Below are 15096 nucleotides of genomic sequence, written 5' to 3' on the forward strand. Positions count from 1 at the left end.
TTCACCTCGCTGGGAACACCCAGGGAGGCTAGGGAACTCGACTCCTACTCACGAGCAAGCTCTCCTTCTCTCCTTTGCCCGGAGAGAAGTTTCAAAGCGCCCAACAGCTGATAAACGCTGTTTTAGCGCTTTTTACACAGTCCTGAACGGGAGGCTGTCAAAACAACCCCCTTCGGCAGCCGCCGAGCCACCGGAAGTCAAGTGCAACTTCATGTTGTGCACCAGTTGCACCCTTACCTGGATCATGAGTCCCTGCACATGGTCACTCATGCCCTAGTCAACACGCTCTACATAGTGCTACCCTTGAAGAGTATTCAGAAGCTGCAGCTAGTGCAGAATATAGTGGTGCACACAGTCCTGGCAGCCCCTAGAGCTGCACATATTACACCACTACTGCGTAAGCTACATTGGTTACCAGTTTGCTTCTGGATCCAATTCAAGGTGTTGGTTGTTACCTTTAAAGCCCTACATGGCATGGGTCCAGGGTATCTGAGGAGCTGTCTCTCCCCAATGGGACAAGCCCACCCCACTTGTGCCAGCAGAAAAGGCCTGCTATGGATCCCGTCTACTAAAGAATTCCTGCAGGCGTGTTCAAGGAGAAGAGCCTTTTTCGCTGTGGCCCCAACCCTGTGGAAGACTCTACCACCAGAGGTGAGAACTGCTCCCACCCTTTTGGTCTGCCAGAAGGGTATTAAAACATGGCTTTGCCAGTTGGCCTGGGGCCCGAGGGGGGCACTCACTGTTGGATGTGGCAGACAGGGTAAGAAGACCTCATCCCCATCCTGTTCATCTGGTTTTAGTATAGTTTTTGTAATCTTAATCTGTGTAGTTTTAATGTTTTAATTATTTTTCTACCTCTTTTATAACTTGTAAGCCGCCCAGAGTCACCTTATAGGGAAGATGGGCAGCATAAAAATTTAATAAATAAAATAAATAAAAAAGATGAAGTCACTCCCAGTAACCACATTTGAATGCCTTTAACCTTGTCTACACCTTCATTACTGTGCCCTTCACTACAGATTACACTTCCACTCCTCCACTTAATTAAATGAATCCTACATCCTACGCTTCCTACACTACTACTTCTTATAACCTTCAATAACTTTCTTCCACGTGCCTCCATCCATCTGCCTTTCCCACTCCATCTTCACATTCTCTTCATTTTTTCCCAAATTCCCAGCTTTGGTGTTCTTATCCATTCCACCACAGCCTCTCCCTGAATGTCTGGACTCTGGCCTTGCCTTCCAAATTCCAATCTCTTGCCTCATCCTCAAAATCACAATAGTCTCTGATCCAAACACACCTCCTTTATTCCTTCCCCAATTTACCACCAGCCTCCAAAGCCTCTGTCCTACTTTTCCATTTCACTGCTTCACTTCCTTCTTCCACTATACTGTAGCCTTGCCAGTGCCCTCTGGCCCCAGTGTCCAGATTTGTATACACATCCTAGGCAGGACTTATTCCATGTAGACTTATTCAAAATACCTGTTGTTTGAAATCATCATATGAATTGACAGGTTTCGTTGAAGAGAATAACTACTCAGTTAAAATGTCATACCAATTTGAACTTCTACTAAATATTAACTAGAGGAACTAAATGTATCTGTATAAGAAAAGTAATTACTGTAACCAACACTTAGTTATCCATATTATTCCCCTATATGAACATTTAAGTGCAATCTGTTTCTGACTACTGACATGAATTGAACAGCTTTTCTTTATGTAGTACTCCATTACTCTCTCTACAAATAGATCTTTTTGAGTATATCCTGCAGTTGGAGTGTAATTGCCATACACTGGAAAATAAAACTGCATCTAGTGCATGGACTTCATGCAGTCCTTCATTCTAATATACTATCAGACCACAGAAAATACATATCTGATCCCTGGAGGGATCTTTGAATTTGGAGAAATGCTAAGTTTATTGATTCAGATAATAATGAATTATTGAACTGGAAAGCCACTTGATACATTGTTGTCATTTTCTTCAGATATAAAGAATAAAGATGGTTTATGGAATAATTCTTAGAATACAATGAATTTAGTTAAATGCATTTCAATATGTTTAAAGAAATATCTTAAAACAGAAGATAATTACATTTTCATACAATAATAAGTATAGCAAGTTTAATACAAATATTCACATGCATAAGAGTCAGTCATGTAATGCACACATATGAATATGGGGGGACATAGTAAATCTGATCTAAAATTGAATATTAATAATAGGTTTATTTTCAGTCTTACCTGTCAAAGTATTCTGAGAATAACATTTTAGATATTCCTATGGAAGATAAATTAGGAAGACACTTGCTCAATAGCTGTAATCCAAATTAATCAATGGTTGCTAATTTTTGAAGAGAAGTTTACTGATCTATACACCCTAGTACAGTTTCTGATAAGTCAAGTTGATCTGTATCCCAGAAGGTCTAGGACAGGGTTAGAGTAGGGAAAAGGGGAAAAAGAAAGAAAAGGCGTTGACTTACGAATCCCTTTGGTGCAGTAGAATAAGATAATAACATCAAACCTCACCTTTTTACTTTCACATAATAGTATAAACTAGCCATTTCTATAACAACAAACCTATCTAATCAGTAAAACCCAAAATCCACCTCAAGCACAAAGTCCAGAGGCTGTTTCCAAGTAGAAACAAAAGTAATTTCCTTAATCAAAGCAGTCGATTTAGCCATCTCTGCTAACTCCATCAATTTTTGCAGCCATTCATCCATTGTGAGAATCAAAGTGTCCTTCCATTTTTGTGCATAAAGTAATCTTGCTGCCATCAACATATACAGTATAACATCAAAGTTCCATTTTTTTCCAAGTCTTTTTCCATTATAACCAAAAGAAAATTTTCTGGTTTTATCTTTATATTCACTTTGAGAATCTTCTGTATTAGGATGTGGATCCTACTCCAATATTTCTTTGCTTTGTCACATGTCCATCATAAATGATAAAAGGTCCCTTGTTTACATTTGCATTTCTAACATTCATTTGAAATGCCTTTATACATTCTGGATAACTTGTCTGGTGTTAAATACCAGCGATACATCATCTTATAGAAATTTTCTTTTACATTATAATTTAGTGTAAATTTTAAAACCTTTCATCCACATATTCTCCCATTGTTCAAGCATTACATTATATCCAAAGTTCCTTACCCACTGAATCATGCAATGCTTTACATATTCATTTTCCAAATTCAAATTCAATAATTTATAGACCTAGCAATAATATATTCATAACTACCATGCAGTAGCATTTTCAATTCATTTTTCACAAAGTCAAACCCTTAACTCTTTTTGTCTGATTTAAATCTTTCTTTCAATTGTAAATATGTAAACTAATGACAGATACGTCCTTCTGATTCTAACTCCTCTTTAGATTTGAGGATAGGAGCACCAAATTTATAAGATATTATTTGACCATAAGTCCACCAGTTGTATTTTTGTATTTTATATTATATACTAATAAAAAAATAAAAAAATAAAAAATAAAACAGGGTTAGAACATAGAACATAAACCAGACAATCCAGAAATGGCAAACTATGATAGTTCTACTAGATATTTAGTAATATTATTACCAAGACCAATTAATATTATTGGTCTTGTGTACTGTACCAATATACACAAGAGAGACTAACAAATCTGAATAACATTGAAGTAGTTTAAAATATAGGGAGAGAGACAATACACTAAAATGCAAAATACAAATTTACACTGGGATAATGTCATACAGATATAAAAGATACCATACAGCCCTAGAAAGGACTACACTTCTATAGTGAATGTCAAGGTGTTCCATTTCAGGATGTTCAGAAATGCAAAGGTTAATTCAGAAAACTGGCAGAGAAGTCTGGGAAAAGCAAGCAATGAAGACACAATCAGGAGGTGGGTTTCACCTCTCAGATGAATGTAGATAAGAGTTTAGAGTTTAGAGTTTATTGTATTTATATCCCGCCCTTCTCCTGGTGGACTCAGGGCGGCTTACAGCCAGTTAAAACAAAAGAATTAATACAAATATACAAAATTTAAAATAAATTAAAAGATATATTTAAATAGGCCTTTTCATATTTTAAAAATTGATTAAAATCCAATTTAAAATATCCCTAGGCCAGTCCTGCCAGCTGAAACAGCCATGTCTTGAGGGCGCGGCGGAAGGAGGGGAGATCCGGAATCACCCGGATCTCTGGGGGCAGCTCGTTCCAGAGGGTGGGAGCTCCAACAGAGAAGGCTCTCCCCCTGGGGGTCGCCAACCGGCACTGTCTGGTTGACGGCACCCTGAGGAGACCCTCTCTGTGGGAGCGTATCGGCCGGTGAGAGGTGATCTGTGGCAGAAGGCGGTCTCGGAGGTAGCCAGGTCCGATGCCATGGTGCCAGAGTGCAGGCTGAGCCCCATTTTATCTTTGTTGTTGTACATTTGTCTTTTCTCTTTCAAGGTTATGAAAACCATGTAAGGGCAAAGCCTCAGCCAACAGCAGCCAGGCTGAAATATAGTGAATTGAGGTACTGGTAGCAAGCTAAATTCTTAATGAGGTGCTGGTGCTGGGTAAGGGATCTAGCCTCTAAGTACACTGAGTGTTCAGGTTACTGGAGGAAGGAGATTGCCACTTACCTTCTCCCTAGTAAATCAGTGGCAGAGAAGACTTTTCTCAAGTGAAGTACCTGGTGGCAGCCTCTCTAGTCAACTTGCACCACAAGGTGTTGGGGGGAGTGAGCAGCAGGTTTCAGGAGGAGGGTTTGGCAACTCCTGGGAGAACTAGCAAGAGACCAAGCCAACAGATCGCCTCTGTGTATGTTTGTTTCTGATGTCTGTTGCCTGCAAGTCTTTTTTGTCACTCACAGCATAAGGGTGAGTTTACCATCATCTATGTGGTCTCCAGGCAACTAGGGGACTGGAGGCTAAAACATACGAAGAATGGTTGCAGAAATTGGGTATGTCTAGTTGAATGAAAAGAAGGACTAGGGGTGACATGATGGCAGTGTTCCAATATTTGAGGGGCTGCCACAAAGAAGAGAGGGTCAACCTATTCTCCAAAGCACCAGAAGGCAGGACAAGAAGCAATGGATGGAAATTTATCAAGGAGAGAACCAGGAGAAATTTCCTGACAGTTAGAACAATTAATCAGTGGAACCACTTGCCTCCAGAAATTGTGCATGCTCCAACCCTGGAGTTTTTAAGAAGAGACTGGACAATGATTTGTCTGAAACGGTATAAGGTTTCCTGCTTGAGCAGGGGGTTGGACTAGAAGACCTCCAAGGTCCCTTCCAACACTGTTATTGTGTGCGTTCTGTGTACTTTATGTAAATGTGTGAGTCTCCTTACTAGGTTTTTTTTTTAAATTTGATTCTCCTATTTCATGCAGAAAGGGAGGTCACAAAAACTTACATTCTATATATTGCAGAAAGGTGGTTTTCAAAAATTATGCTAAAGTCACTTCAGCATTGTTTAGGAATACTGATTAATCTTGAACTGTACTCACTTTTGAAATAAGATTTCTGACCATTTATTTGGAGAATAATTTGTGTCTGAGTATATTTGTTACTGGAACATCTTCTCTGGAACAATCTCATGATGTGGATGCATAAAGGAATTCAAGGCCAACAGTAAGAAGAAGCTTGGAAAAATCAAGTCAAATAATTAAAAATAATGTTTCTATAATGTTTATAATGTTTCTTTACTCAGATTCTTTATATAACAGAATGCCTTATGGAATTTCCTAGGCATGTAAAATTGCAAAACCATCTCTGCCTGAAATTCAGATAGAGGATAAAGTGATTTTTGTGGCTTTTTTTCTAATATGTCTCACCTGTTTTCCTTCTTTCCTTCTTTTTTTCACAATCTCTTCAATCATCTAATGATTTTTAGCTGTGTTAATTTTCACTGTATCTTATTAAAAATAAGAAATTTCTCACACATACAAGCTTCATTGTTCCTGTTTAGTCTTCTCATTAATCTTCATGTTTGTCGTATAGAGACATGTGGCACAATCTAGTGGACATCGAAAATTCAAGTGCACTGAATGTGGAAAAGCTTTCAAATATAAACATCACTTAAAGGAACACTTAAGAATCCACAGTGGTAAGTATCCTAGTATTTTGCTTGTCAGTGTACATGTTTTTTACTTTTTGGTCATAGTATAAATTTTGTCTATTTTGAGATATTGAATATGATTTTTCAGTGAGTACTTAAAACAGAATAACATTCCATAAACAAAACTAAGCAGGGTGTTAGTGTTCAGATTCACTGAACAATACTGAAGCAGTTCAACCTTATAACTACTTTATAGATTAAATTGTGAAGTGACAATTGCATTGAAAATATTCTATGCAATGTACAAATTGTATGTACACAAGAAATCAAGATCATTTGCAGAAAAATTTGGAACCCTTTCGTAGTCAGTAGAAAGAAGGTGAACCATGAATGTATAAATACCATTCCTTTCAGAGGGTGGGAGTTTGGTTGCATCCATTACAAATCAAACAGTGTCCATTACAAACATATCAATAAGTCTATATTAATTTTGTATCTGGAAATCTGAACAAGTTATTATATAGGTATCAGGGTGGACAGAGGTTTCCTTCTATCTTTTATTCATAGAACTATTTCAGTGTTGGTCTTATAAATCCACTCTATAACCTCTTAAGTAAGATTTCTACATTATAATGATGTTTCTTTTCTATATATGTATGTATCCAGGAGAGAAGCCATACGAGTGCCCAAACTGCAAAAAACGTTTTTCCCATTCTGGTTCCTACAGCTCCCACATAAGCAGTAAGAAATGTATTGGTATGGTGGCTGTGAATGGCCGAGCACGATCAGGGATCAAGACATCTCAGTGCTCTTCTCCTCATTCTGCATCTCCCGGTAGCATAACAAGACCACAAGTACAACAAAAGATAGAAAATAAGCCCTTAGAAGAACAGCTCCCTGTAAACCAAATCAAAACTGAACCTGTGGATTATGAATTCAAGCCTATAGTGGTTGCATCAGGAATCAACTGTTCAGACCCTTTGCAAAATGGGGTATTTAGTGGTGGTAGCCCATTACAGGCAACCAGTTCTACTCAGGGCGTGGTGCAAGCTGTTGTTTTGCCAACTGTTGGTTTGGTATCTCCAATAAGCATCAACTTAAGTGATATTCAAAATGTACTTGAAGTTTCAGTGGATGGTAATGTTATAAGGCAAGTATTGGAGAACAGTCACACCAATCTTACATCCAAAGAACAAGAAACAATCAACACTGCACCTCTACAACAAGCTGGACATTCCCTCATTTCAGCTATTAGTCTTCCTTTGATTGATCAAGATGGGACAACCAAAATTATCATTAATTATAGTTTGGAGCAACCTAGCCCTCTTCAGGTTGTACCACAGAATCTGAAAAAAGAAAACCCTGCCCCAAATAACAGCTGCAAAACTGAGAAACTACTAGATCTCAGAGTGAAATCTGAAAAAGAAAAATGTTTTGAAGGAAAGACCAATAATAGAACTTGCCTTCTTTGTGATGACTGTCCAGGGGAACCTAATGCACTTCAAGAATCAAAGCACCATGATATCAAAAGTGCAGAAGTTAAGAAGTCTGAATCCTCTGTTTTATCAGAAGCAGGGAAGGTTAACCCATCTCATGGTCAACCTCCTTTAAAAAGCCTTTTATCCCTCCTTAAAGCCTATTACGCATTAAATGCACAACCAAGCTCAAACAAGCTCTCCAAAATTGCTGATTCAGTAAATTTGCCATTGGATGCAGTTAAAAAGTGGTTTGAAAAAATGCAGGCTGGCCAGATTTCTATAACATCATCTGGACTAGCTTCCCCTGAACCTGACAAATTAAAAAACTCTGTTAATAATGATGACCACACTGGACCTACAGCTGCAAATGAACACCAAGACAACCAGTCTAAAGCTGTAAGTCCTCTTAAGGCTGATAAACCACTGACTGTATCAACAGGATCAGCTCACAATGGCTCGCAGCATAACATACCACCCCAATCACCCCTTAACCTCTCTTCATCTAGAAATGCACAGGGTTTCTTGTACCTTAATGAGGTTGTCCAGGAAGAGCCACAAAGAGAACCTCTTGACCTGTCATTACCAAAGCAACATGGAGAATCATTGGAACGATCTAGTGTTTACCAGAACAGTGCATATTCTGTTCAGGAAGAACCTTTGAACTTAACTTGTGCAAAAAAAGAACCACAAAAGGACAACAGTATTACAGACTCTGAACCAGTTGTAAATGTAATCCCACCAAGTGCCAATCCTATTAATATTGCTATTCCTACAGTTACTGCCCAGTTACCTACAATTCTCGCCATTGCTAACCAAAAGAGTGTTCCATGCTTAAGAGCTCTTGCTGCCAAAAAGCAAACCATTCTTATCCCACAGGTAGCTTATACTTATTCAGTCACAGTTAACCCTACAATTCAAGAAACACCAAAACAGATGCAGGCCAATGGAAGTCAGGTAACTAAACTTATAACCATTTATGTTTGAAGCAGTGTCATTAAAAAAAATACCAGATATGATGTGGAAAATGTACTGTTAGTTTTGCTAATATTATATGTCACTTTGAATGATCATATGTGGCTGATTAAATTTAAAACATTTTTTAATTGCTGTGTATTTTTTTCATACCGAATACTGTATAAGCAAGGGTCTTTCATATCACTTCCTAGATGTTCTTTAATTATGTCACATAGCCTAGTACCAAGAGCAGACAGGTCAAGTCAGAAATCTGTGAGTGGTGTTGCCATTGTTTCAGTTCTGTCTATGGACTTGTCTAAAGTGTGGTATTTAATAGTATATTACACATGTCTAGCATGCATTTTATTATTATTTATTAAATTTGTTTGCCGCCCATATCGCTGCAAGGTGACTCTGGGCGGCTTACAACATCAAAATAAAATCATAAATATATATATACTGTATAAACATATAAAATCACAATAAAATTGTAATAAAAATACAAATTATAACTAAAACTAAAAGATGGGGAGGAAAGGAGCAGAATGTATTGGGGGGGGGAAGAGGTGGGAACTGCTATTAGTTGATCAACCACCTCCAGTGTGGTACTCCCCCATTGGGGCCCCAAGCCATCTGGCAGAGCCAGGTCTTCAGGCTCTTGCAGAAGGTCAGGAGGGTGGGAACCAATCTCACCTTGGGGCAAGATGTCCCAACAGGCCAGGGCCACAGCAGAGAAGGCTCTTCTCCTGGACCCGCCAACTGGAATTCCTTGACTGATGGGATTTGCAGCATGCCTCCTCTGCCAGCATGGGTGGGGCGGGCCACTCCCATAGGGGTAAGATGATTCTTCAAGTAACCTGGACCCATGCCGTGCAGGGCTTTAAAGGTGATCACCAACACCTTGAATTGCACCTGGAAGCAAACTGGCAGCCAGTGCAGCTCATGGAACAGTGGTGTAACATGGGCCACTCTAGGGGCTCCAAAGACTGCCCACACTGCTGCAGTCTGCACCACCTGAAGTTTCCGAATGCTGTTTAGAATGCATTGTAATATATTTCTAAAAGGATATAAATGAAACTTTGAGGATGCATGCTATTACTTTTTTGATCTTTATGCAAGTGATGTACCAGTTAGGACTATATCGAATATTTTTAAAGATATTTATCAAAAATATTGCCTATTTGTTCTACTGGAACAAATGATTGGAAGATATTTCCATTTGAATAGTTGCAGTGTATTAACACCTTTTTGGTACTGTAATAATCCTTTAGTTGCTGTTTTTGTCTGCTCAGAGTTCTCTCCTTCATTTTCCCCTTTATTATTCTTTGCTTCTGTTGCTATATATACCATATATTGCCCTTTAATACTTTTCAGTAGGCCTCATTATTGAACATTAAAAAATATGGTGTTTTCACAGTAGGCTTAGCATTGTGATTTTACCAACAACACTGTGTTCTAGTCTTCCCAATCAGATAAAAACATGTCAATAAGGCTGAATTAAATCAAAGGTAGGGACCAGTAAATGTAATTGTGTTAAATGGGATGTAACAAGATGATTGGTAAGATGTGTCATAGACATCCCAATATGGAGTAAGTTGGTGAAGTATGCCCAGTGGTGGGATTCAAATATGTGAACAACCAGTTCTCTGTGTGGATGCCGCTTCCGGAAGTCCATTCTGGGCCGGGGCAACAAAAAATTAGCTACCAGGGGGGGCAGGGCCAGCTGTCAAAAGAACAGGTGTGTTGGACGATACTCCGGAATGTCTATACTCGCTTTCGACCATTTGACGGACCCTTCAAGGTCCCGGATTTCTTGGAGGGGGATCCGAAATCAAGAGGCACCCTGAGGAGCGATCTCTGGTGGCAGCCGAGATTAGCGAACCCAGGAAGAGCCTTGGAAAGCTGAGCGGAGGAAGGAGACGGCCTTTAATGGCCACAAAGAAATGACAGCCGACAGCTGAGCGATGATAGTGGTGATCTAGCGAGATAGAGACGTGACAGATCCAGTCAAAGTAATCCTGATGTCTCAGTAGGAGTGATCCGGTGAAAGAATCTGCCGGAGGTTTTCTGGAAAGGACGAACTAAGGAGCCCAGAAGAATAAGAGGAGAGGAGCTTCCCTCCTCGCTCTTTCACTAGGGACAAAAACAAAGTTCGGGCACAGAAGGGTTGCCTGCATTGGTGCAATTACACCAGTTGGAGAACTTCAAATTGACGAGGAGTTTTCTTTGCCTTCCTCCTTCTTTTTTCTCCTTTCTTTCTCTCCTCCCTCCCTTTCTATAAGGGAAGTCTAACTTCGAGAGGCAAAGTCATTGTAAAACCACAGAGTGAAAGTGCGGAAGAAGCCAAGGAAGCAGACATTTTGTCCTGAGACTGTAGGCTGATCTCTAGAAATAACAGCAAGAGAGACACCTGCTGGTTGAATTGAGAACAACCCAGGAGGGAAAGTGGAGAGGAAAGCAGGGAAAGAAGATAAGAGGAAACAGCAAACTTGTGACTTAAAACACACTTAGTTTTGGTTGTAAGTATAAATCAGAAAGTAGTGTAAAATCTCTTTTCTTGAACTCAAAACCTAAAAGATACTATAAGGAACTATAAGGAAAATATATAACCATTGAACTTTTTGAAATGATGGATTCTAGCTTTTAATCAAAAATTGACTTTGGACTATATTTACTGATAAGCTTATTGTGGATATTGACTTTTGTTACATATATACATATATATGGTTAAGTATATGAATACTTGTATCCAATATATTTAATTCATAAGTTACTATTATATATAAAGCATAACATATTTAGCTTTGATATTGACAATCTAGATACTCTGGAGAGAAACGGAGTAACTGTAAATAAGTGGGGTGGCTGGTTTGAAGAGTTGAGAAAGATGACAAGCATTCCTAATCTCACGAGAGTTGGAATAGGGAAGAAGCAGACAATACATACCTCACCAATGGAACCAAGCCCAGCTAGGCAAAGATCCCTGGAAGAGGTGACACAAAGAGACAGAGCAATTTCATTTAAAGATTTGCAACTAATGTTGCAATCAATGCAAGAGGTGATGTGTAAAAATCATGAAGATTTAAAAAAAGAGATAGGGGAAGTGAGAAACGATACAGGGGAACTTAAGGAAAAGATGAGGTCTATGGATGGGAAATTTGAGTGCTTTCAGCAACAGATCATGAAAAACGAACAAAAAATACAGGAAATGGAAGAAAGAATGGGAAAAGAAGAACTGAGAGTAGACAAAATGAATGAGAGATTAGTTCAGGCTAACAGGGAATTAGAATTGACAGTTATTTCCCTGGAAGTAGAGAAGGCTGCCTATTACCTACGGATCCAAAATATTAGAGAGACAAAAGGTGAAGATTTACCAGTAATGGTGACAGATATTCTGGTGAGGGCCCTAGGGACTAGTAAAGAGGAAATGGTGAATGAGATCGATGAGATTTATAGAATCCACACGAACTATGCGAGACGGCACAACCTCCCCAGAGAGGTCCATATCAGATTCGTTAAGAAATCTGTCCGAGATGAAATATTATTTAGGACCAGAGATGATCCATTGGAATACCAAGGCAGACAGCTAATTGTGCTTAAGCAAGTACCAAGAAGGGTGAGAGATATGAGAAGACCTTACCAACAAATAACCTCTAAATTGATAAGAAAAAATATTAATTTTAGATGGTTGGTACCGGAAGGGATTATGGTCGTGTGGCAGGAAAAGAGGCTTTGGCTGGATACAATAGACAAAGTAGAAGAATTCTATAGACAAAATTTTGGAAGTGAGGAGGAATTAGTTGAAAGACAGGCAAGAGAAGAAGGTGAGATCCCACCACAGGCCACAGAAGGAAAGGAATTACAAATTAAAGAGAAGGGAACTGGGAGAGGTGATGATATAGAGACTGAAAAAGACAATGGGAAATATGATGAGGATAGACTTAAAGCAATTAAAGAGGTTAGATCGACAAGGATGCCAGTGGAAAGAGAAGTACAAGCTAAAGAGTCTAGACCGACAATAGTAACAAGATCCAAATATAGATAAAGAGGCAAAAGAAGGAATTGAGATTATATCCCTGAACGTTAATGGTTTTAACTCCCCATTAAAGAGGAAAAAATTCTTAAATAAACTGGGCAAGATGAATTTGGATATAATAATTCTACAAGAAGTGCATATTAAAAAACAGCATCAACATTTATTAAATTGCCCCAAGCTGGGAAAAATGTTTGCAGCGCTCTCACAACAAAAAAAAGCAGGAGTAGTAGCATATATTAATGAGGAAATTCCAACAAAACATATTTATAATGATGAAGATGGTAGAATCTTAATAATAGAAGTAATTTTGAATAAAATAAAAATAGCTCTTGTGGGAATCTATGCTCCCAATGAAGGTCAGAAACAATTTTATTAAAAAAACTACATAGCATTATTAGTGAGTTTGATTATGATAACATTTGTATAATGGGAGATTTCAATGCGATCAAGGATAGACAATTGGATTATAAAAGTGATAAGACCAGAAAAGGAATTAGACCAACATTACCTAGTACTTTCTTAGAAATGGTGGAGGAGTTCAACATTCAGGATATTTGGAGGGAGAGGAATACAGGGAAAAAGCAGTATACGTATTTTTTGGGGCGACATCTCTCATGGTCCAGGATTGATATGGCGTGGTTGTCAACAGACCTAAATTCGGAAGTGGAAGATGTTATAATTGATAAAAATTCGTGGGCTGACCACAATCCAATTAGAATTAAATGGAGAGGGCAAAAGAAAATAAGGAGGTGGACTCTGAAAAGAGCAATTTTAAACCACCAAGAATTTAAATTGAAATTGGAAGATCAAATGGGCCTATTCTTCCAGATGAATAAAAAGGAAGATACAAATTCCCAAAACTTATGGGACACAGCCAAAGCCTACATGAGAGGTGTCGCAATTGCTTATATGGCTAGGGAAAATAAAATTAAAATACAGTGACAAAGAAATCTTGAAGAAGAACTTAGCAGGGTTGAGAAAAATCTACAAAACGAACCACAAAGGCGTGACCTGAAACAACAAATAGATTTAATTAAACATAAGATAAATATCATTGAAAAGGAAGAACTGGGGCAACAAATAAAACGTACCAAGCAAAAAAAAAATTGAAAACGCCAATAAACCAGGTAGATGGTTGGCTTACAGGATAAAGAAACATAACGATAAAAAGAGGATTAGCAAACTATACAATGAAAAAGGAGAGATGGTATATCAGAATGAAAGGAAGAAAATGGTGGCCTATGAGTTTTATAAGAAATTATACAAAGATGTAGAACGGAAAAACAAGGATGATATACTAAAATATTTGCAATCAGCTGATCTACCGAAAGTTCCAGAAGAGATTAAAAATATGTTAAACAAAGAGATAACACCTTTAGAACTATCTGAGGCAATTAAGAAACAAAAAAACAATAAAGCCCCAGGTCCGGATGGTTTACCAATAGAAATATACAAAATTATGCAAGAATCTCTAAGTCCAATATTAATAGATCTATTCAACGAGGTTCTGAAGAATGCGAAAATTCCGATCTCATGGGAAGAAGCAACTATCACTTTGATCCCCAAGGACAATTCAGATTTGGCGTTCATTAAAAACTATAGGCCCATTTCATTATTAAATTCGGACTATAAAATTTTCATGGCCATAATGGCTAAACGTATTGAAAGATTCTAAGTAAAATTTATACATACGGATCAAAATGGTTTTCTACCCAAAAGATATATAAGAAACAATGTTAGGATCATATTGGACATATTGGAATATTATGAAGTCCACAATGAAAAACAAATGGGACTAATCTTTCTTGATGCACAAAAGGCATTCGATAATGTGAAATGGGATTTTATGTTTAACCAATTGGAATACATGGATTTTGGGGATAATTTCATAAACATGTTCAAAGCGATTTATTCCAAACAGGTAGCTAAAGTGATAATCAATGGAGAAACTACTAAAAGCTTTCAAATCCAAAAAGGTACAAGGAAAGTGTTAAGTCCGGAGAATAATGGCGCTTGAGACGAAGCATTTCTAACAAGTCTTTATTCTCTGCTTCCAATCAACGAACAACCCGAGCAGAGGCACGCAGGCCTCTATTTATACCTTCTGATCCCCGGGCAACTTCAACCAATCACGAGGCGGTCTTTTCCCGCCTTGCGCATGCGCGCAAGGCCGGCGCCACTCAGTCTGGTCCCGGGCAGCTTTTGCAAATGCCCGGGACTCTTGCAACGTCCCGAGCCTGCTTTTGCAGGCTCAGGACACAACACCCCTCCCCCCTAAATGAAATAATAGGGCGCCCACATGGACGCCATCATAGTGATGGTTATATAATTAACTAATAAGTTAAGTTACACAGTGTGTGTAAGATGTGGAACTGTTCCGTCATACAGAGACCCCGTAGCCCCAGCATCGTTTACGTAGAGTCAACCAGTCAGAACCTCTAGTTCAGTTATTGCAATGAACATGCTCACCTTACGTAATCTGCAAGGTATTTGGGAGGGCCTTTGACCCTGAGCGACCTTCTCGGACCTGGGGAACTTGTAGTGTTTTCCCCGTTGCTTCCCACACTAGGTGCATTGCCCTGTGGTTGTCTTGT

At 38.6% G+C, this 15096-nt stretch overlaps 1 protein-coding gene across 1 annotated transcript in view; it reads left to right on the forward strand.

Moving 5' to 3' along the window:
• The window catches only part of LOC107298310 (zinc finger E-box-binding homeobox 1-like), a 102811-nt gene extending 94315 nt beyond the window's left edge, over positions 1–8496 (forward strand). The window contains exons 6-7 of the mRNA XM_015827683.1: positions 5977–6082; positions 6701–8496. Coding sequence (XP_015683169.1) covers positions 5977–6082; positions 6701–8496 — 1902 coding nt within the window. The remainder of the gene's footprint in view (positions 1–5976; positions 6083–6700) is intronic.
• The last annotated feature ends 6600 nt before the right edge of the window (positions 8497–15096 follow it).

The sequence above is a fragment of the Protobothrops mucrosquamatus genome, unplaced genomic scaffold (genome assembly GCF_001527695.2).
Source record: "Protobothrops mucrosquamatus isolate PMUCROS unplaced genomic scaffold, P.Mucros_1.0 scaffold3866, whole genome shotgun sequence".
NCBI classification, from domain to species: Eukaryota; Metazoa; Chordata; class Lepidosauria; order Squamata; family Viperidae; genus Protobothrops; species Protobothrops mucrosquamatus.